This window comes from Artibeus jamaicensis, unplaced genomic scaffold (assembly GCF_021234435.1).
Source record: "Artibeus jamaicensis isolate MK-2021 breed Jamaican fruit bat unplaced genomic scaffold, CSHL_Jam_final contig_497, whole genome shotgun sequence".
Taxonomy (NCBI): domain Eukaryota; kingdom Metazoa; phylum Chordata; class Mammalia; order Chiroptera; family Phyllostomidae; genus Artibeus; species Artibeus jamaicensis.
This window is the reverse complement of record NW_026521863.1, coordinates 5,035-25,749: the sequence shown is the minus strand read 5'-3', so window position 1 is coordinate 25,749 and position 20,715 is coordinate 5,035. Positions and strand designations below refer to the sequence as shown.

Here is a 20,715-nt window from a genome sequence, read left to right as displayed (position 1 = left end):
CACCCCCGGTCCTGGGAAGCAGAGTATTCTGTGGAGATGACTCTTCTAAGACCTCCTCTAAAGTCCTCAACATTAGAAAACAGGTAAAACCTTTAAAAAAGGAGCAGTGTGAGCTGTTCATTGAGTTCACGTGCACCTTCCCTTCTCTTCTTTGCTGCATATCTTCACTGTTTCTTCTTATCTCCAAAGGTCCCTGGGACTTGCAGGCAGAGGAGCTGTGGGTAGTGGCAGCTCGTCCTGGGCTCACCCCCTGATCCTGTCTCCAAAGACCTTCTTTGCATCTAAATTTCTGTTTCTCAAGAAGCAGCTCCTCTTATGCTCACTCTTGTTGCTGTAATTGTGCCTCTTCTCTCTGAAGCCCTTTGTTTGTTTCACTGTCCTTGATATACAAACTCTCAAAATTCCCTAGCTTTCTGTTGTGAAATTTTGCTGCAGGAGGTCAAGAACCTACACACGTGAGACCTTTCCAGGGCAAACTGGACCCCTTGGGTCCAGTCCCTTTTCAGTGACAGAATAACCAAATTTTGTGTATTTGTTTACCTGTGGATGGACATTAGAATACTTTCTACCTTTCAGTTCTTATTCACAGTGCTGTTATATATAATCATGTACGTTTGTTATAACATCTGTCCTCAATTTCTCAGATTGTATTTCAAAGTAGACTTTTTGAACAGAGTAAGATAATTTTTTTGAGGAAATGTCAAACCATTTTATACAAGGTCTGCAATATTTTACATTTTCAAAAGAAATGGTCAATTGTTTTAATATTAGTTTGTGATCATAAACATTTCTCAGTTTTGCTTTCTCATTATAGCCTTTGTAGTGTCTGTGAAGGGGTATTGTGCTGTGATGTAGCCATTGCACATCTTCTCTGGTTTTTTTTTTTACCACTTCTATGAATGTCTTCTCATTAGAAGGGACTATTCAAGTTTTTTAAAAAATATAGGTATCTTCCTGGGTGTCATGGCTCACTGGTTGAGCGCCTACTTGTAAACCGAAGGGGTCTCTGGTTCAATTCCCAGTCAGGGCACATGCCTGGGTTGTGGGCCAGGTCCCCAGTACGGGGCATGTGAGAGACAATCACAGATTGATATTTCTCTCCCTCTCTTTTTCCCTCCCTCACCCTCTCTAAAAATAAATAAATAAAATGTTTAAAATAATACAGGTGTCTCTTCCTGGATAAGTCATAAAATTCTTTGTTGTGGAAGAATGAGTCTGATCGAAAGTATAACGTGCAAACATTTTCTTCAATTCTGTGGGTAGTCTTCTTATGCTGTGAATAGCTTCTCCTGCTGCCCAGAATTTTTTAATCAGGAGGACACCACATTTACTCATTTAGTTTCATCAGTTTTGCTTTGGAAGGGTGTGCCTTGATATGGAAGCAGCAGCCTCATCCATTTTCAGGTCTTATGTATGTCATCATTGCATTATATAATTTGCTTGATTGAGTGTAACTTGTTTCACAGAAAACTGCTTTATAGTTTTAGACATGAGATGATTACATTTAAAGGGTTTACAGGTTTAAATAGGAGGAAAGACTATTCTCTGGAGTATGATGTCCAGAGTCAGGCATCTGGAGTCAGGGACAGGCTTTGGACACCCGATCTGGTGTCTGGTGCGTGGCATGGTGCCTGGTTAGGATTAGGGGTTGGGGTTGCAGTGGATACCATGACTTGTCTTCAACTTTATTTGAAACCATCATGTTAGACTGTATCACAACAGGTGTACTATCAGCGTGTGATAAAACAATCTCAGTACAGTGGTAAATGTATGGTCGGCCATTTTCACAGAGAAGCATGAGCATAAGCAACATTTTCTGCCCCTTTGGCTTAGTCTTTTCACAAAAGGTACAAGGGCAACTGTAAGGCAAGAAAAGATCTGTGGTTTGTGTGGAGAAGATGCTGTGACTGACCGAATGTGTCAGAAGTTTATTGCAAAGTTTCATGCTGGAGACTTCTCCCACAGGTAGGCAGGCCAGGTGCAGTGGAGAGCCCTCCATGGGAGATGTTCACTGAGGACAGATCACATCATGGCAGGCGGGAGACAGGCAACATGTTGAAAGTGTCCTACTCAGGCTTCGAAAATCGTTTGCACCAGCTTGGTTACATGAATTGCTTTGCTGTTTGGGCTCCACAGGAGTTAAGCAGGATGGTGGGGGACCTTCATGAGTGGATTTCCACACGTGGTTCTCCACTGAAACATAAAGGAAATGTTCCATTTTCATGAAGATTGTGGTGGGGGGGACGAATCTTTGGTATTTGAGAGTAATGTGGAATGGGAGAGATTGTGGGCAAACAAAGGAACTACCACTTGCTCATCCAAAGGGCAGTCTGCACCCAAAGGAGGTGATGATGCCCTTGTGGTGAATTCGAAAGGGAGTCCTGCAGTAGGAGCTGGTTTCGGAAAGCCGGCAGGCTACTGGCAACAGGTACTGCTCCCTGTCAGACCAACTAAAAGCTCCACTTGCAGGAAAGAGTCCGGAATTTGGGAGCAGAAGATGCAGAAGGTTAGGATTAGGTGAGAGAGCTCAAGTGTCTTAGGTGACCAGGGAAAACGATTCCAGCCTGGCTGCACAGTCCTGATTCCTCCACAGTACTCAGAAGACCTTGCTCCTTCCCATGGCCATGTAGTTTGTCTCTCTGCATTCTTCTTTATGAAGAGAAATTTCTATTACCTGGAAGACTGCATAAGACACCTGGAAGAGCTAGCTCTCTGCTTCCGCAGAGAACAATGTTGTGGGACGATGGAATGGTGAAATCGCGTGAATGTGGCAGAGAGCAGTGGAAGAAAACGGTGATGACATTGTGCAGTTCTGTTGTGGGAGGACAGTGAACAGGGTGCCTGTCTTTGTAACTCAAGGTAAAAAGTGAAGGAATCTTTCAGCCGGGCCCTTAGTAGGACATGCATTGCATCTGGCTGTCTCTGCTGCCATCTTGTGGTCATTCTGTAGAATGACACCTTATTGCAGGTCCCAAGGAAAAGTGGGTATAGTGTATCATCTAGGAATGTGGAACCGAATGTTATTTAGATGTACATTTCATCACTTTTAAAAAGAAGGACTTTTTAGTAACCCTTCATTACTGATTTCTAGGTTGACTGCAGTTAGTGTCAGCAATATGCTTTGCATTATTTCAATGTTTTGAAGTTTGTTGAAACTTGCTTTACAGTACAATATAGTGTTCCAAGTGTCCCTCTCTTCTGCCATCTGGTGTTCACGTTGGGAAAACACCCTGGTGCATATCAGAAAAAAACGTTGGGTACAGTGGGTCATCCCGAAATGTTGAATCCAATTTTGCTGCTCATGTTGTTTATTTTTTAAAAAATTTATTTATTTATTGTTAGAGAAGGGGGAGGGAAGGGAGAAAGACAGGAGAGAAACATCGATGTGTGTAAGAGATACATCAATCAGTTGTCTCTCACACACCCCAAACTGAGAATCTGGCCTGCAACACAGCCATGTGCCTTGACTAGGAATCCAACTGTGACCATTTGGTTCACAAGCCTGTGCGCTCAGTCTACTGATCCACAACAGCCAGGGGTCATGTGAAGTTTTTTTATATATCTCTATAGGGTTTTTTTTTGGGGGGGGGGGGGAGTAAACAAGGCTACAGGTTTGATTCCTGGTCAAGCCACATGTAAGACTCAAGCAATGGCTTTGACTGGTGTGGCTCAGTGGGCTGAGCATTAATCTGCCTGCAAACAAAAAGGTCACCAGTTCCATTCCCAGTCAGAGCACTTACCTGGGTTTGAGGCAGGAGATGGTCAGGAGGAAACTTTGGAGGTGCTCCAGGGCTAAGAGAAAGGGCATCCATACAGGACAGAGACCCTGTTCTAAGACCAGTTGTTCCTGCTTTCTGGAAAAGCACTGAATCATGGTGAATCATAACTGCACCTGCACAGAAGATGCTACATGACCCCTGCTTATATTTATTATAGTAGCATTATAATAAATCAGCCTTGTGGGACCCACTTCCCTGGTGGTCAGTCAAGGAAGATCATGGGAGACCACATGCACAGTAGTTTTAGAGTAATAGAACTACTTGTACCTTGGCAATAAATCCCTGCCAAAACTAGCCAAGAATTATTGCCCTGTAAGTATAGAACCCCTCCAGCTCCTGAGATCAATCTGTTTGAAGTCAGCCCACTCCCATGTTCTGTGGAGTGTACTATCACTTAATAAATCTGCTCTCCATCTGTCTGCTATAAACTCTCTGTGTTCTGTTCAATTCTTTGTTTGCTATCATCAAGAACCTGGTTACCTGTGCCCACTTGTGACAGGTTGTGAGCCAGGTCATCAGTTGGGAGTGTATGAGAGGGAAAGGATAGATGTTCCAAATGAAAAATAAGTCAATAAATTTAAAATAGTAAACAAAACACAATTTCTATGTGGATCTGTATATATTAATGGGCCCTGTATTCTTTTCCATCAATCTGTCTATTCATGAGGCATTAATCCACTGTTGTACTTACTGTAGCTTCGTAATACCTTTTACTTCTTCCTTATTTTAAAAGGTAAACTGAAACAGCTTGTTTTACTTTTTAAAAAATTGCTGAGCCCTGGCCAATGTGGCTCAGTCTCCTGGAGCATTGTCTTGTAAGGTAGGATAGATAGCAAACTAAGGAAAGGAAAAGGGAAACACTTTTCAGTGGGTGTCTCACCCACTGACTCAGCCACCCTCAGCCTGATTTGATAACAGTACCAGGCGTTCAGAATATCACAAGAAACACATGGTAGTGCACGAGGAGGGAATTCTATGTACTGTTCCCACTGTCTGGGAAGGAAAGCCTTGGAATTAAACTGTGTGTTAATTCCAAGGTCTGGTTGGTAGGTGGGAGGGTGTCCACAGTGCCCAAAGAAGCCCACAAGGCAACTTTGGTTACTTGCCTACTTCTGGTCACCATCTGTTTCACAAGGGAGTACCTAATGTTTACAGAAAGCCCATAAATAATTTATAAGTTTGGGTAACTGCCCCAGCTTCAACTGGCTCCTGTCACATATTTGTTTTACAAGAGGAACAAACGGGGTCTGGGGTGAGATAAGCATTGAAGCTAACAGACCCCCACACATACCTGCATTTGGGTAGTCACTTCCCCCTATGGAAGCTGGCACTACCTTTACCCACCAGTTATTATGTCACTTCTTCACCCCAATCCTGCCGACTACCTAATTCCTCAGGACCAAGGACCTGAGGGTCTTGCCACACTTACCCTTGACTGTTGCCACCCTTACCTTGCCATGTTCAGAATCAACACCTCTCACCCCCATCTCTGCAAGGCCCGTCCTCTTCCATGAGAACGTATCACTAGTAAACCCTGCTTGCTCACTAATAAACTGGCTGATCTGCAATTCTTTACTGCATCAGCAAAGAGAACTGAGTTTCTAACATCACAATTCCATAAACCGAAAGGTTGTCGTTCAAGCTCTAGTCATGGCACAGGCCTAGGTTGCAGGTTTGGTGCCCAGTGGGGAGACAACCCTTTGATGTTTCTCTTTCACATCGATGTTTCTCTCCTTCCCTTCCCTTCTCTCTGAAATCAATAAGCATGTCCTCCGGTGAGGAACAAAAAAATTTTCTGCTGATATTTTCAGCTAGATCATATTATATTTATAGATAACTGTGGGAAATGAAGACCATTGTATATTTTTCTCTCCAAGAACATGCTATTACTTACCTGTTGTTCAAGTGTCTTTTTGAAAAAGATTTTATTTACTTTAGACAGGGGATGGGACAAGGAGAGAGAGAAAAAAAAATCTATTAGTTGCATCTCACATGCCCCCAAATGGGGACTGAACCCTCAACTCAGGCACATGCTGGATTGATAATAGAGCTGGTGAACTTTAGACCTGCAGCATGGAGAATACCCTTCCAGGTCATGGGGGTTGGTGTCCCACTTTGGTGAACCCACTCAGCAGGAATGGGGTGGGTCATGCGTAGGTCTCCCGCATGCAGGAGAGGGTATGATGGGGTCCTCACTAAATGTTTGACATATCTTGTGTATTGAACTCAGCTCTGGTTGTAAGCAAAGTGTGACCTCTGGGAGCTGTTAGCACCCTTCCTTATGCTTATGCAGATGTAGATGTTTACCCTGTTCTCACCCTGAGTTTCGCTGGACTCCCATCCATTGGGTGCACGAGAATTTTGTGCTCCTGGGCCATTGCAGACATTATCTGGGAACGGGTGGTCAAAAATGACCAACATTGTGCATGTCTATTATCCCATCAGACTTCACAAACAAGTTCAAAGATATGATAAGTAATAATTTTGAGATGGTGTCAGTGGTGCATTAAACTCTGTGGGGCCCAGGTACAAGGAGAGGGCATTAGAAAAGCTGCTGTGCTGCGGGCTTCATGAATGCCATGTGCAGACTGGGTGCACCTGTCACAGGAAAAACCCAGTTCTTGCCAACGCAGTAAGGGATTACACATCAAGTGTATTAGCGAGCAAGCAGGGTTTATTAGTGACACATTCTCATGGAAGAGGACAGGTCTTGCTGAGGTGGGGGTAAAAGGGAAGGGCTTGGGTGGCAAGAGCAGCAGGCCCTTTGTCCTGGGGAGTTATATAGTTGGTGGGTAAAAGTGGTGCCAGCTTCCAAGGGGATGGACTATCCAAACGTAGGTATGTGTGGGGGTCGTTAGACTGAATCCTTATCTTGCTTCTGACCCCACTTGGTCATCTTGTAAAATAGATCCATGACAGGAGACAATTTAAATTGAGGCAGTTACCCAAACTTACCAATGGATTCTTTATGTAACCACTAGGGACCCTCTCATAAAAGACAGTGGACAGAGGTAAGGAAGTAACCAGATTTGTTTTATGGGTCCTTTCCGTCAGTGCTGTAGACCCCCTTCCATCTTCTAGGCCTTGGGATGAATACAGTTTGAAAGCCTTTCTTTCCCAGATAGTGGAAACAATACCTAGAATTTCAACGTGTCAGCATGGTGTTTCCTGTGAGGCTGGAACATCTGGCAATGGGATTGGACCAGGCGCAGGACTGCTGAGTCAGTGGGTGACACCCATCTTCCTCTTCCTCCCTGCCTTGGCTCACCATCTACCCTAACACCCCAGTGCAGGCAGGTGCTGTTCCCAGTGTCAGTTCTCAGCAAGGGGTGGGTGAGGGTCTTGTTTCACAGGCCACTCTCAGCACCACCTGCTTGTGTTCAGGAGGCTCTGAGGATGCCCAGGCTCAGTGAGAGGGTGGTGATCAGGAGGGAGGCACCTCCCCAACCATACTGGCTTCCTTCTTAGGGCAGCTCAGTCTATGTGGGGACAGCAGTGGGGTCCTACTGAAATTCTGAATTTGGTTAAACACCCCTGTCCTAATCTTCCTTTGTCAACCACTAAAGACCAGGAAGACATGGGCACCAAAGGCTGTTCAGTAGGGCTTGCGATCTCAGCGATCCTCTTGCCAGATTCTGTCTATGCTGACTCAACTCTGAATGTCAAACCAAAAGGCTGGAGTTCCCATTTCCATTGTACAGACTAGGAAGCAGAGAGTTGAGAATCTTGCCTCAGGTCACACAGCTGGAGAAAACATAACTGAGACTCACACCCACGATAGACTAATGTGGAATCTCTATGCTGTGCACTAGGAAATGCTGACCCTTAAAAGGGAGCAAGGAGAGTAAGGAAGACCAGGTGCCCAGACTGAGCAGCTCACGTCTATGTACAAGCATCCATCTCTCCTTGCCATTCATCTCTGAGGCTCCAGACGTTGTAGGAAACCAGAAGAGCCGAGAGAAGCCAAGGGAGGAGGTAGGGAGCTGATTAGGAGAAAAGGCCCTTTCCAGGAGTCTGGGGAATTCCCTCCCTGGGTGAGTCTGTCTCAAATCCCTCTTTGGGGAGTAACGAAAGTAGGCTGATTCCACATTTACACATTTGTCAGGAGTTGAATTTCTGTGGCTGAGAGTATGAGTTCTTTGTGGCTCTTTAGGAACCCTCTTTTCAGTGATGGGGAAAATGAGAGATGTGTATGGAGACAAAACATTTTAGAATAGGTCAAAAAACCACAAACGAGTTTGGTGCTGACATCCCCATATCACTATGGAACTGTTTGTCCATTTCATTTGTTGTAATGGAATTGGAGGGTTTGTTTAACCAGTTACTTCTATACTAATTACAATCTTGGGGAGAGTAAGGGGCTGTGGACTTCCTATGGCTATTGATATGTGACTTAATGCTAATGACTTACTCACTCCACCTGAAAACATAGGGCTTCTCCCCAGAGTGTGTCCTCTGGTGTGTGATGAGAACTGACTTGCATGTAAAGCCTCGCTCGCACTCCCTGCAAACATAGGGCTTCTCCCCAGAGTGTGTCCTCTGGTGTGTGATGAGAACTGACTTGCATGCAAAGCCTCGCCTGCACACTCCCTGCAAACATAGGGCTTCTCCCCAGAGTGTGTCCTCTGGTGTGTGATGAGATCTGACTTGCGTGCAAAGCCTCGCCCGCACTCCCTGCAAACATAGGGCTTCTCCCCAGAGTGTGTCCTCTGGTGTCTGATGAGATCTGACTTGCATGTAAAGCCTCGGTCACACTCCCTGCAAACATAGGGCTTCTCCCCAGAGTGTGTCCTCTGGTGTGTGATGAGATGTGTCTTCTGTGTAAAGCCTCGCTCACACTCCCCGCAAACATAGGGCTTCTCCCCAGAGTGTGTCCTCTGGTGTGTGATGAGAACTGACTTGCATGTAAAGCCTCGCTCGCACTCCCTGCAAACATAGGGCTTCTCCCCAGAGTGTGTCCTCTGGTGTGTGATGAGATGTGACTTGCTGTAAAGCCTCGCGCACACTCCCTGCAAACATAGGGCTTCTCCCCAGAGTGTGTCCTCTGGTGTGTGATGAGATTTGTCTTGCATGTAAAGCCTCGCTCACACTCCCTGCAAACATAGGGCTTCTCCCCAGAGTGTGTCCTCTGGTGTGTGATGAGATCTGACTTGCATGTAAAGCCTCGGTCACACTCCCTGCAAACATGGGGCTTCTCTCCAGAGTGTGTCCTCTGGTGTGTGATGAGATTTGACTTGCATGTAAAGCCTCGCCCGCACTCCCTGCAAACATAGGGCTTCTCCCCAGAGTGTGTCCTCTGGTGTCTGATGAGATCTGACTTGCGTGTAAAGCCTCGCCCGCACTCCCTGCAAACATAGGGCTTCTCTCCAGAGTGTGTCCTCTGGTGTGTGATGAGATGTGACTGCTGCATGTAAAGCCTCGCCCGCACTCCCTGCAAACATAGGGCTTCTCCCCAGAGTGTGTCCTCTGGTGTGTGATGAGATTTGTCTTGCATGTAAAGCCTCGCCCGCACTCCCTGCAAACATAGGGCTTCTCCCCAGAGTGTGTCCTCTGGTGTGTGATGAGAACTGACTTGCATGTAAAGCCTCGCCCACACTCCCTGCAAACATAGGGCTTCTCCCCAGAGTGTGTCCACTGGTGTGTGATGAGATGTGACTTGCATGTAAAGCCTCGGCCACACTCCCTGCAAACATAGGGCTTCTCTGCAGACTGTGTCACCTGATGTGTGATGAGATGTGATCCATCATTAATGCCTTGCCAACACCCTCCATGCTCGATTGTTACAATTTTTGACATTCCTCCTTTCACAAAGAACTTGCCTGTGTCCTCTGGATTCTCTTTCTGGCCTCTCTGGGGCTCTTCTTCCATCAGTCTCTCGTGCTCACTAGAGCTCATTTGTTCTTTGGACGGTTGGAAAAAGGGTTTTGAGATCCTCCTTTGACTGATTCTTTTAAGCAAAGGTTTGGACCTTTCTTTGACCTCTTGACCTTCAGTTTTATCATTCCAGCTGTGTGTACTAGTATGTTGCTGCTGCTGATTCTGATCCTCTGGACAGGGTTCCTCTGCTTGGAGCTGTTTTCTTGAAGATGTTTCCTGGAGAATCTGAGAGGGATGACTGAGTTTCACATGTCGGCTGAGGAATTTCTGACTGGAGAAGGCCAGAGAGCAGGAGGGACATGGGTGCACCTCTGGCTTTGGTTCTGCTGAAAGAGAAAGGTTTGGTCAGGACAGGTGCTGATGACAATGCCTGGGCTTTATGATTAGTCTGGTAGGACCTGCCCCGTGAGTCCTTCTTACTGTGGTGACAACGCAACCTCTGTCTCCCAGTGTCCACTCACCGTCTATTTTCCTGTTTATTTTTATGCAGTGCATCTTCTTCAGAATCCAGAAAGCCCACATCAAGGGTCTTTTCTAATATTGCCGAGATAGGGAATTTTGGAGCATGAGAGGCCATTTCACTCCCCTTGTGGATCGAACTGCAGTGACATTTCCCATCTGTAGGTATTTTCTAAGTCACGTTAAAGAGGAAAACCACAGGCCCCAACTAGGAATCGCTTCTCTGTTTTCCAAAATAGTAAAATGTAATGTCCTTCCTCAAGCCTCACACCAAATATTTATTTATGCTTTATCTCATTTAGTGTTAGACTATTTCAAATACACTAAGAAGACCTGTTTCAAAATATTGCAACCACATTTCTTACACGCCTGACTCCTGTTCCTCTCTGGCCAATCCACCATGCTCTCTTACTTGGAGATGAAGTAAATTGAGGGAATTCCCCACTGGAGTTTATTTTCTAAAAATTAACAAAACATAGTCACAACAGAGAACACACCACTCTATAGCTGACAACTGCACAGTTTCACTCAGGAAAGTCCCCAGTGTCTCAACTCAGGTCATTGGCACTGCATCTCTGGGCTGCTAAGCATCCGTCTGATCTGTTTTCACCCTCTGTGCGGAGACGAGACCTGAGTGACCCTCAGCCAATTCAACGCCGCACATCTTTTCTTCCCTGGACTAGCTGCTCCCTCTGCCTGGGATCCTCTGGAAAACAGGTATTTTTGTAAATGTCTCCTGAGAGAGCCCTTCCCGGACCACCTGCCACACGCCTCCCCTCACACTGATCCCCAGGCACTTGTCCTAGATTAGTTTTCTCCAAAGCACTAACTGCTGTGTGGTGTTATGCACACACAAGCATGTGTGCCTGGGTTTCCCTCCTTCACCCCTCAGCTCCTCAAGAGCAGTGATTCTGATCCTCACATCAACCTGTATAACCAGGTCCCAGCTGCACAGATGGATCTCTCACGATAATTCACTGAAATGATGAACGAATGTGCCCTGCCCTAATGGTGTGGCCTGGTGGATTGGGTGTTGTCTGAAAACTGAAAGATTACAAGTTCAATTCCAGTCAGGGCACATGCCAGGGTTGTGGGCCAGTTGGGGGTGTGCCATAGACAACCGGTTAATGTTTCCCTTGCACATTGATTTTTCTTTCTCCCTCCTTTCCACTCTCTGCAAAAATAAAAAAATCTTGTTTAAAAATTTTTATTTATGTATTTATTTATTTTCAGAAAAGGGGGAAGGGAGGGAGAGGGAGAGAAACATCAATGTGTGGTTGCTTCTCAGATGCCCCGTACTGGGGATGTAGCTAAAACCCCAGCCATGTGCCCCAACTGGGAATCAAACTGGTGACCCTTTAGTTCACAGGCCAGTGCTCCATCCTCCGAGCCACACCAGCCAGGACAAAATCTTTAAAAAATAATGAATGCCTACAAACAAAAATGTTTTATTTAGAAGTATGGAGGAAAATTAAGAAGAAACAGCTATAAAAGTGTCAGAAAAACTGCCTTGGTGAAAGAACTTGTTAGTGCTTGTAAACTTTTCTTTTTTGCTTCCCAGTCTTTCAGCACTACATACGGTTGTGTATTTTGTCTACGAAATATTTTAAAAATAAAAATTATAAAAATTTTGCCTTAAGAGTCAAAGGCATATGAATTGTGAATTCTAAGCATGTGATTTGAAACTTTACTGACTTTAGGATTTTACTGTACTTAAGAGTTGGATCATAAATGTTTCTATGGAGAATTCTCTCTTTTCTTTCTGTTTTGAAGAACAGTGGTGCCCACCTCTTCTGGCCATGAGCTCTCTCTTCCACTTGCTGCCCCACTTGCTGCCCAGCTCCTGGCCATACTCGTCCCCACACCAGACCAGCAGCTCATGGCCCGGCCTGATGACCCGGCAGGTTCGGTAGAAAATCTGCCTGTGGTACTGAAAGGCCACCAGGTTCTGCTCTTCATCATCCCGGGCACAGTTCACAAACCTGGGATTGAGGCAGATGAAGGGAAAGAAAAGCACAGTGATGAGTTCCCACTACCTGTTACATCCATGTCCAGCTCCTTACTGATTCTGAAGGCCCTCAGGCTCTGGTGTTGCCCACTGCCCCTAATGCTTCTGGGGAATCTCCGTTCAGTGTCTGAGCGTCTGCCAGCATGTCATGTGAATTCTTACATCCAAGTCCTGCTTGCAGTGTTCATCCTGCCTAATACTACTTTCTAACACCCAGTTCTAGACTTAACCTCCACCATGATTGGCCATAATATCCAGTGATACTGGATTTTCCAAACTCTAAATCAAGTTGTCTCACACCACAGAACCTGGTGCTTGATCTAGGGCTCTGCTTCTGAATTAGCTCACTAATTATCCAGTACTCAACCCACGTCTGTTTTCTCCTGAGAGGCCTTTCTCCAACCCTCCTACACTTTATTTAGGGCACCATTCACTTGCCTGCTCAGGATTACCATAGAAATTTGGAGGTCTTTTTGTCTATCCGGGTTGTGTGATCTGTTTAAGTAATGTATTCCTTCACCTAAACTGGAATATACGAAGTGCTTAATTAATGTTCATTTGATAAATTAAAGTGTAATCCAGTGTCCCTGGTGAATCTAGGCTCTTCAAGGACCTTTCCAGAGCCAAAGTTGTGTCTAGTAGAGAGCTTTATATTTTGAGGACATATGCTATACTTTCTTCCTAAAAGTCCCCTGAAATGAAAGAACACTGTATGGAGAAAAAGAGGAAATAAAGAATTGAGGGAGACCAGTGAGGGAGGCATGATGAGAGGGATGGATATAGGGGCTCATGGGGGATGAGTGTCCCCTCTGACACCCAGAGACCTGTTGACCTCACCTCATCCAGTTGGCCCAGGATCTGTCCTTTCCATCCACATACTCATAGCAGTTTCTCCCTTTGGCGACCTGTGTTTCAGAAGAGAAGTTAAAGACCTTTTATTTTTTTTGGTGGGAAGGTAATAGTCAGAATTATTTTACTCCACAGTCATCAAAGCTCATTCAGCCTGCATGGGGATTCCACTGCCAGCTGTGACCACATGATATTTTTCTTACTCATCACCTACACACCTGAGTCTACCTGTCCAATCAGAGCAGGAGCCCCACAAGGGAGAAGCCACTCCTTTGTGTCTGCACCACTTTGCTCCCACTTACTTTCTGATCCTTAAACAGGAGCTCTGTGTTCATGTGAAGTCCAGTCAGTACACAGAGCAAACCACATCGTCCCCTCCATGTCAAGCATGTAGGAGGTGAGGTCCCTCCAAGCTTCAGAAGGAATGTGGGAAGCCAGAGGACAGTGGACGAGGTAAATAGTTCTCACCAGCCAGGAGTATCTGCTCTTGGCTGCCTCTTCATCTTCTGTGATGTGTCCTGCATAAGGGCCAAAGTGCAGACCCACTGGCAAATCAGCTGCCTCATTCCACACTCCAAGCCCAGCCTCAGGGATGCAGGATGGCCCGATTCTCAACCCAGGGGGCTGAGTGGTGGGGATGCCCCTTGTCCACTGCACTGTCCTTTACAAATGCAGGGGGCCCATGCACAGCACAGCTGTTGATGAAGAAGTTCTGACACTTCTCACAATCTGGAGGCGAGAGCAACAGGGGTTAGGAAAGGTATAACACATGTTCCTGGACACGAAGAGCTTCAGAGGGAGTCCAGAACTAACATCATTGAGACTCAATCCTGTACTCCAGGTCACTGAGGAGGGATTGGGAAAAGGACTAGATGAAATTATTGTATCATAACTTGCTTCTTAGTGAGGGTCACTTACAAAGGTAGTCATCATCCTGGGGCTCAGTGACCTCTTGGTACACACAGTCCTTTCTTTCTTGTAGGCTGTACATCTTCACGTCCATCTCCTTTCTCCTGAGTTCTGAGTTGGAGAAGAGCAGGTGAGTGAGGTTGGTGGGGTCTATAATGTTAGTTCCCATTTTATCAGATTAACACACAATCTCCTTCCATCAATTTATTACCTGTCCTTTTGCATCCTCCGGTATGTTACTGTTAACTATTGGTTCAGAAAACTAAGATGCCACACTAATTACAGATGAGTGATTCAATTTTAGTTTCTAGATCTTCCCATTACCAGGTTTAACTTGCCAACCTTTAATCATTCATAAAATGTTTGTGTGTACATTATGTGTTAGGCATTGAGTAAAGGCCTAGGCACACAACACCAGTAGTGTGGTTGCTATTATCACAGATGGATTTTTTGGACCGCTGGCCTGTGTCACCAGTTTTAAACTCAATTTAATGTTTTCAAACAATATATGAATGATGTTTCCTTATCTTCACTTTACACATTAGCCTGCAGGGGCTCAGAGAATTTCTAGGATTTGCCCAAAGGTCCAGTGGTAACTTCAGTCTCAGCTTAGCCCAGCTTAAATCCAGGCCTACCAAAGTCTGCCCCACATACCTAGGTCATACTTATTAGCCCTTCTGTAGGACTTAGAGGAACTAAAGTTCCCAAATTATTTTCTTACCCGATTTTTGTCTAGTGTGCTTTCCAAAGGCACATGTTTCTCCAGGCGGGAACACTGGTTTCTGGGCCTGCTCTGAGTCACTTGCAGTCATCAAATTTGCTGTTCCTGACAATTCCTTCAAGCTATATTTATTGCTTAATGGCACCCCGGATGTTGCCTTCAATATAAGAGTCATATATTAAAAGATAACATGTATTTAATATTTTAAGGCCTATCATATAATTTACATGCATGTCTTTAATACTTGAACCCTTGGAAATACCTCAGGAGTGTGAATATTAGAGGGTATAGGGCCAATGTGGGTATTGAATCCAAGATTAGAACCCATGCCTTATGGCTTTTCTTTCAACTGTCTCTAAAAAATTGAGAGTGAAGGACATTGGGAAGAGAATAGTTGGCCAAAACATATCTAGACAATAGATAAAATAATATTTGCAATACCTTTGTTTGGGTGGTTTCCCCTTTGGGGTTGGGGTTTTTGTCCCCTTTTTTTTTTTGGTTGTCAAAAATTCAATTTGTGAATTATGAATACAGCATGAATGTGTTAACAATTTCCCCTCATCTCTCTCCATATTTCAATCCCACAGAAATTACCTTCAGCGCTCATTGACCATGTTTGTAATTTATTTTGTAGTTGTGAAATCATTCATTCACCAAACATTCGGAGGCCCTCAGGGGCCCTGAACTGGGCCTGTGACCTCTGAGAAGTCTCAGGTATGGACCAGGCCCTCAAAGAGCTCACAACACAGAGTAGGCAGGCTGAACAAATGATTCTAAACAGGATGAGAGTGGCCTCATGAGAACTCAGACAAAGCTGTTACTTCACCCTGTAAGGGGATTTGAAATCAGTTCCAGACGGATGAGTTTCTGTTGAACAGTGTGTAACCTATATGAAATCCTTAAGTCATTTTATTATTTGTTATTCCTCAATCATGAAACTTGAAGCTCCTCAGGGGTGGGAGATGCTCTTTATTAGAGTGGGAGGCTGTGATCCTGGACACTTTACATTCTTCTTCATCTGGGACCATCCACTGTACAAACTGCCTACACATTGTACGCTTTCCTTAGAGGGTCTTAGTGCATTTCTCATTTCAGCATAGCAAAGAACTCTGGTTGAAATCATCAGTCAGATGAATGATGCAATGAGATATGGATAAGACAATGTAAACTTTAGAAAAGTATGAAAGTTTATTTTTCTAATTTTTAAGAAAGATTTTGTTTTCTTGGGAGACAGAAAGGGAGGGAGAAAGAGAGGGAGAGAAACATTGATGTGAGAAACATTGGTCACTTGCCTCTCCCAAGTACCCCAACTGGGAACCTGTCCCACAAGCCAGGTATGAGCCAGTGACCAGGAATTACACTGGGGCTCTTTCGCTTTGCAGGATGACACCCAAGTGAGTCATGCTGGCTAGGGTAAAACTATGAACGTTTCAATGAGTTCATAAGTAATTTAGAGAAGCAACTATGGATTAGATTGCACTACCACTGATACTGTGATCATAGACATATAGTCAAACATTTCTGTATCTCTAAAAGCTGACTTTCCTCATCATGAATGGTGAGTTATAGTACATACCTCATCGGGTTGTTGTAATGTTTAAGTGAGTTTATTCACATAGAATTCTTAAAGTCTGAAACATGAGAATGAAACAAATGGTAGTTACTATTGTTGCTGTAGTTGTTAACTATTAAGATGATGATGAGCCCTGGCTGGTGTGACTCAGTGGATTGAGCGCTGGCCTGCTGAGTGAAAGGTCACCAGTTCCATTCCCAGTCAGGGCACATGCCTGGGCTGGGGACCAGGTGTCCCACTCGGGAGAGTATGAGAGGCAACCTATACAGGTGTGTCTTGCACATGCTTGTCTCCCTTACTTTCTCCCTCTCCCCTCTCTCTAAAAAAATCAATAAATAAAATGTTTTAAAAAAGATTATAATGGTGGACAATGCGTTGAGAAGACCAGGAAAGGAAGGCAGCAGTTCCTAGGATACTCTCTGCATTTTCCTACTCTTACCTGCATTTCTATCCATGAGGAAAATTTTCTTGTCAACAGGATTTGGGAAATACTCACCTTCTGGTGTCTACTCTGTTCCCTTCTGAAGGCCACCCAAGAAGATTTCACTGAAAGATGATGAGAAATCAGTGTTTTGGTTGGTAACTGTTTCTAAAATCTGGAGATTCTTTTTAGGGACACAGAATTGTAAATAAGAGTAGTGCAAGAACAATCCAAGGATGGTTGGAAAATGTTTTCTGAGGTATCATTAAGGCCTATGCTTCTATTGGGGCCATCCACTAATTTTGTTAGAATGATAAAAAAAAATAGACAAAGTCTCTTCTACACTTTCTCCTATGTTCATAAAACATCTATTACATTTATTAAGAAATAAATTGGCCTCTCCTGACAAAAACATAATAAAAGTAACTGCACAGAAACTCCAACCATATCTTCAACATAACCCTTTCTCTGCTCTGTTGTCTTCATTCAAACTGGCCTTGTCCAGGCTAACGGCCCTACCAACCCCTCGCCTCCTTTCTGTGGTATCCTCCCCCCTGTGCACATACTGGCCATCCACGCCCTTCCTTATCATTAGACTCTGCTTGGCATCCACAGTGTGCTGATCACAGAAACAGAATTCCAGTCAAGTTAAAGATCACGTCTTGACTTCAGCTGTGTTTCAACCCGACACCCATGAAAGTGGACTGACCCCATCAATCAAACACTCATGATATAGGACAGAACGGCACTATAGCTGATATCAGGAAATGATACAGTGATCTGGCACTTCCTACCCTGGCCCTCCCCGCAGCTCCATAATCACCATGTTAATACTGTTCCCATGCAGGCCATGTGGCAGCCCCGTATGGGGACACTCCTCACCGGCCAGACCTGCCTCTCTCTCTTGTGATGACAACTCTTCTGAATTAGTTATTTCTTATTCACTTGTATATTCCTATACATTTACTGGTTATTAATGTGTCTATAAATATATAAGATGATTTTAATATAAATATATTTTGCACACTTGAAAGTTTATAGGAATAGCCCCTCACTGTGCCACACACTGTTCTGCATCCTGCGTGTTCGCAGGACAAGCAAACCCTGGTGCCTGGTTATGTCCTGAGATGCAGCCTGACCTAAACCAGGTTCGTGCCAGGAGGGCAGCTCAGGCTCCTCCTGCCCCTCACCTGGCTGCCTTGGAGCCCATTCTTCATCCAGAGTCCTCAGGGTCCTCCTCCTGGAGCTTGGTGGCCTGCCTGGGGTGGTGACACAGGAAAGCTGGTCGCAGGGCTCTGAGACCTGAAAAGAGACAAAACCTTTGTCCTGAAAGCAAAGAGCCTGGAGGAGCAAAAAGCACCGGGAAGCCCGTGGGACTGGCTCGGTTGGGATGGGAGAGTAAAACGAGTTGCTGTGAGCGCTGCACCATCAGCGCCAGCCCTGCTGTGACCGAAGGAGCAAATGCCCCCTGATGGGTGTCCACGCAGGAGGGAGCTGCAGGCGGATGGAGCCGCCTGAGCCTGAGCTGGGGACAGCGGCCTGGCCGGTTCACCAGGCCCCAGGGCCCAGCGCCTGCGCGCTACCGAGGCTGGTGAGCACGTGGAAGTTCCTCTTCTCGTTCTGGTACCGACCTTTCCCCTTCGGGCGGGGCGCCCGGAGTGGGGACCGCGGACCTGGATGGGCGGGGCCTTTGTTCCCGCCCTTCCCTCAATGAGCTGCCACCGCTCTGGCTCAACAGGCCCGGGGGGCCTGTGGCGGCGCAGGAAACGCGCTTTTCCCGGGGAAGGGCTCGGAGGTGCACCCGGGGGTCCGGAGAGGCCCGCAAGAGACGCAGGCGCGTCCCCGGCAGACCGCCGTCTCTCAGGCTGACAGGCTCGGGGTCCCTGAGACCCGATCCTGCGTCTTCCCGGCTGAGGACACTGAGGCCGGGGGGAGGGTCAGACCCTGCGGCTGAGGAGATTTGGGGCGTCTCATCGAGGGGCTTCAGGGTCCCCACCACTGAGTCGGTTTCCAGGACGACAGCATTTGGCGTCTCTGAGTTTGGGGAGATTCGGTCTTTCCGGGCGAGCTGCAGGTTGGGGGCCCCGAGCCGAGGGGAACTGGGGTTTTCGGGATGTTTGGGGGTCCAGGCGTTGGGGTCAGGAGATGTGGGTCCTCCGGGTTGGCGGACATGGGCCCCTCGATGCTGAGGGGGTTTGGGCCCCTCAGAGTGAGGGCGTCTGGCGTCTCTCACGCTGGACTTTGAAGGTCTCGGGCTAAGGGCGCCACGTGGCAGGGCTCCCCGCTTACCGGTCAGTCTCCAGGGGACCTCTGCTGCGCCGCCCACCAGGGACCAGCGTCCTCTCCGAGCTCCTGGGCTTCCCGCCCTCGGAAAGAGTGCGGGCGCCTGGGGCGATATTCATACCAGGATAGCCTGTGGGAGCAACCCGCCAATCAGTGCTGTGATCCCAGGGCTCTGCCCACCAATGAGCGGTCAGAAGGAGCTAAAGGGGCGGGGCAGGAGGCGGGGCCTGGGTTCTGGGTTGGCTAACCCCTGCCCTGCAGGGATTGGCTGCTCTGGGTCTCCAGAGCGTCTGTCTCACAGCCTACAGCAAGGCTTGCGTTTTCCAGCGGCCAGTTTTCCAGCGGCTGGAGAGGGCTCCGCAGGGGCTGGGAGCTCCGAGCCTGGGCCGGTTTTTAGGGTGGACGTGGCCCTCCTGCCGCCTGACAAAGTGTCTTTGTTCCACCAGACTGTAGTCGGGATCCCCAATTTTCCTCTAGGCCCATCCGTGCCCTCTCTTCCAAAGCCACTTTCAGCAAAAGATGCATAGCCAGTGAGGATGTGGTCAAGACTACACTGCAATCTGTGGAAACTTAAGTCAGTAAATTCTGACCACGCAAGTCATACACACAAAATAAGTCCCTCAAATATTTAAACACAGTGAATGACATAATAAGCATACTGGAAAACACACTGAGTATTTCACGACTCAAAGAAGTGACGTTATGAGTAATAGGTATGTTTAAGTAACTCAGGTGAAAAAAACGTTTCAGAAATAGGGAGACAAGATAAAACGAAACAACACTGAATAAATTTAGAAGTATTGGAAAAACATTCAAGTATTTTGCATACAAATAACACGTCAAATTTGGGGTCAGGGGTCCCCAGAGCAGGGTTTGTTTAGCTGCTACTGGTTTTCACGGGATAAAGTGGGAAGAGTGTTTCTGGCCCCTACCTCCTTTTGAGCACGTAAATATAACTTGATTTCCATGGACTGGAACTGTGCCAACTAACTGTAATTGTTACTGTGTAACTGCGTAAAGGGAAACCTTACTAAAGAGGAGTTGAGTTGGGGGCCAGTGGGGGTGCTCCACATAGCACCACCCAGGGTCAATTACAGGAAAAATTGTCTGTCACAGGCCCCAACATGAAGATGGTACTGTGTGCTCCCAGGAAAAACCGGCTCCCCAGCAATTCAGGCAGCTAGAAGCCATTGTCACCTTGAACTGAGGATTTTCTGCACTGCACTTTCATTTGAAATGACCCCTCCCAACTTCCTCCTTTCTCCCTGTAAAATAACGTTCCTCTCCTTTACTTGTGGAGCTTACCTGTCTTTTGCTAAAGCTTGCTTGTCCTAAATTTCATTTTTTGTTACTATTTCTGAATAAATCCCTTATCTGCTGGTAAAATAACTGCCTGCTATACTTTTAAGGTCAACATAATTTGGTGGCTCCTATGGGGATCCAGAGGTCTCCTGAGATCTCTGAGGCTGATGAGCAAGCAGGTGCAGTGTCCTTGCTCTTAAAGGCTTGGGGAAAGGTCCTTTGATGCAGACTCTCTGGATCATTTTGAGAATAGCTATTCACAAATAATATCCTCATACCCTCTGACCAAGAAATTGCACTTTTCAAATTTTTTTCTAGTAGCCCTGGCCTGGTAGTTCAGTTGGTTAGAGTGTCCTGCCTATATGCCAAGGTAGTCAGTTCATTCCCCAGTCAGGGCACATACTAGAAGCAATCAATGAATGAATGCATAAGTGGAACAACTCTTTCTCTTTCAAATTAATAAATGAAAAAATTTAAAAAGCATAAAAATCCCCTTAGTTATGCTTCCCTGTGTATGAAATGAAACATGGTTAA

General features: G+C 46.1%; 1 protein-coding gene across 1 annotated transcript in view; it reads right to left on the bottom strand.

The window, feature by feature from the left end:
- LOC119035443 (histone-lysine N-methyltransferase PRDM9-like) overlaps positions 1-13,952 on the bottom strand; it is a 33,950-nt gene extending 19,998 nt beyond the window's left edge. The window contains exons 1-4 of the mRNA XM_053668700.1: positions 13,891-13,952; positions 13,441-13,490; positions 11,904-12,097; positions 9,033-9,982 (exon numbers count right to left, since the gene is read on the bottom strand). Of these exons, the coding sequence (XP_053524675.1) occupies positions 9,033-9,982; positions 11,904-12,097; positions 13,441-13,490; positions 13,891-13,905 (1,209 nt within the window). The 5' untranslated portion in view covers positions 13,906-13,952. The remainder of the gene's footprint in view (positions 1-9,032; positions 9,983-11,903; positions 12,098-13,440; positions 13,491-13,890) is intronic.
- Between the last annotated feature and the right edge of the window lie 6,763 nt (positions 13,953-20,715).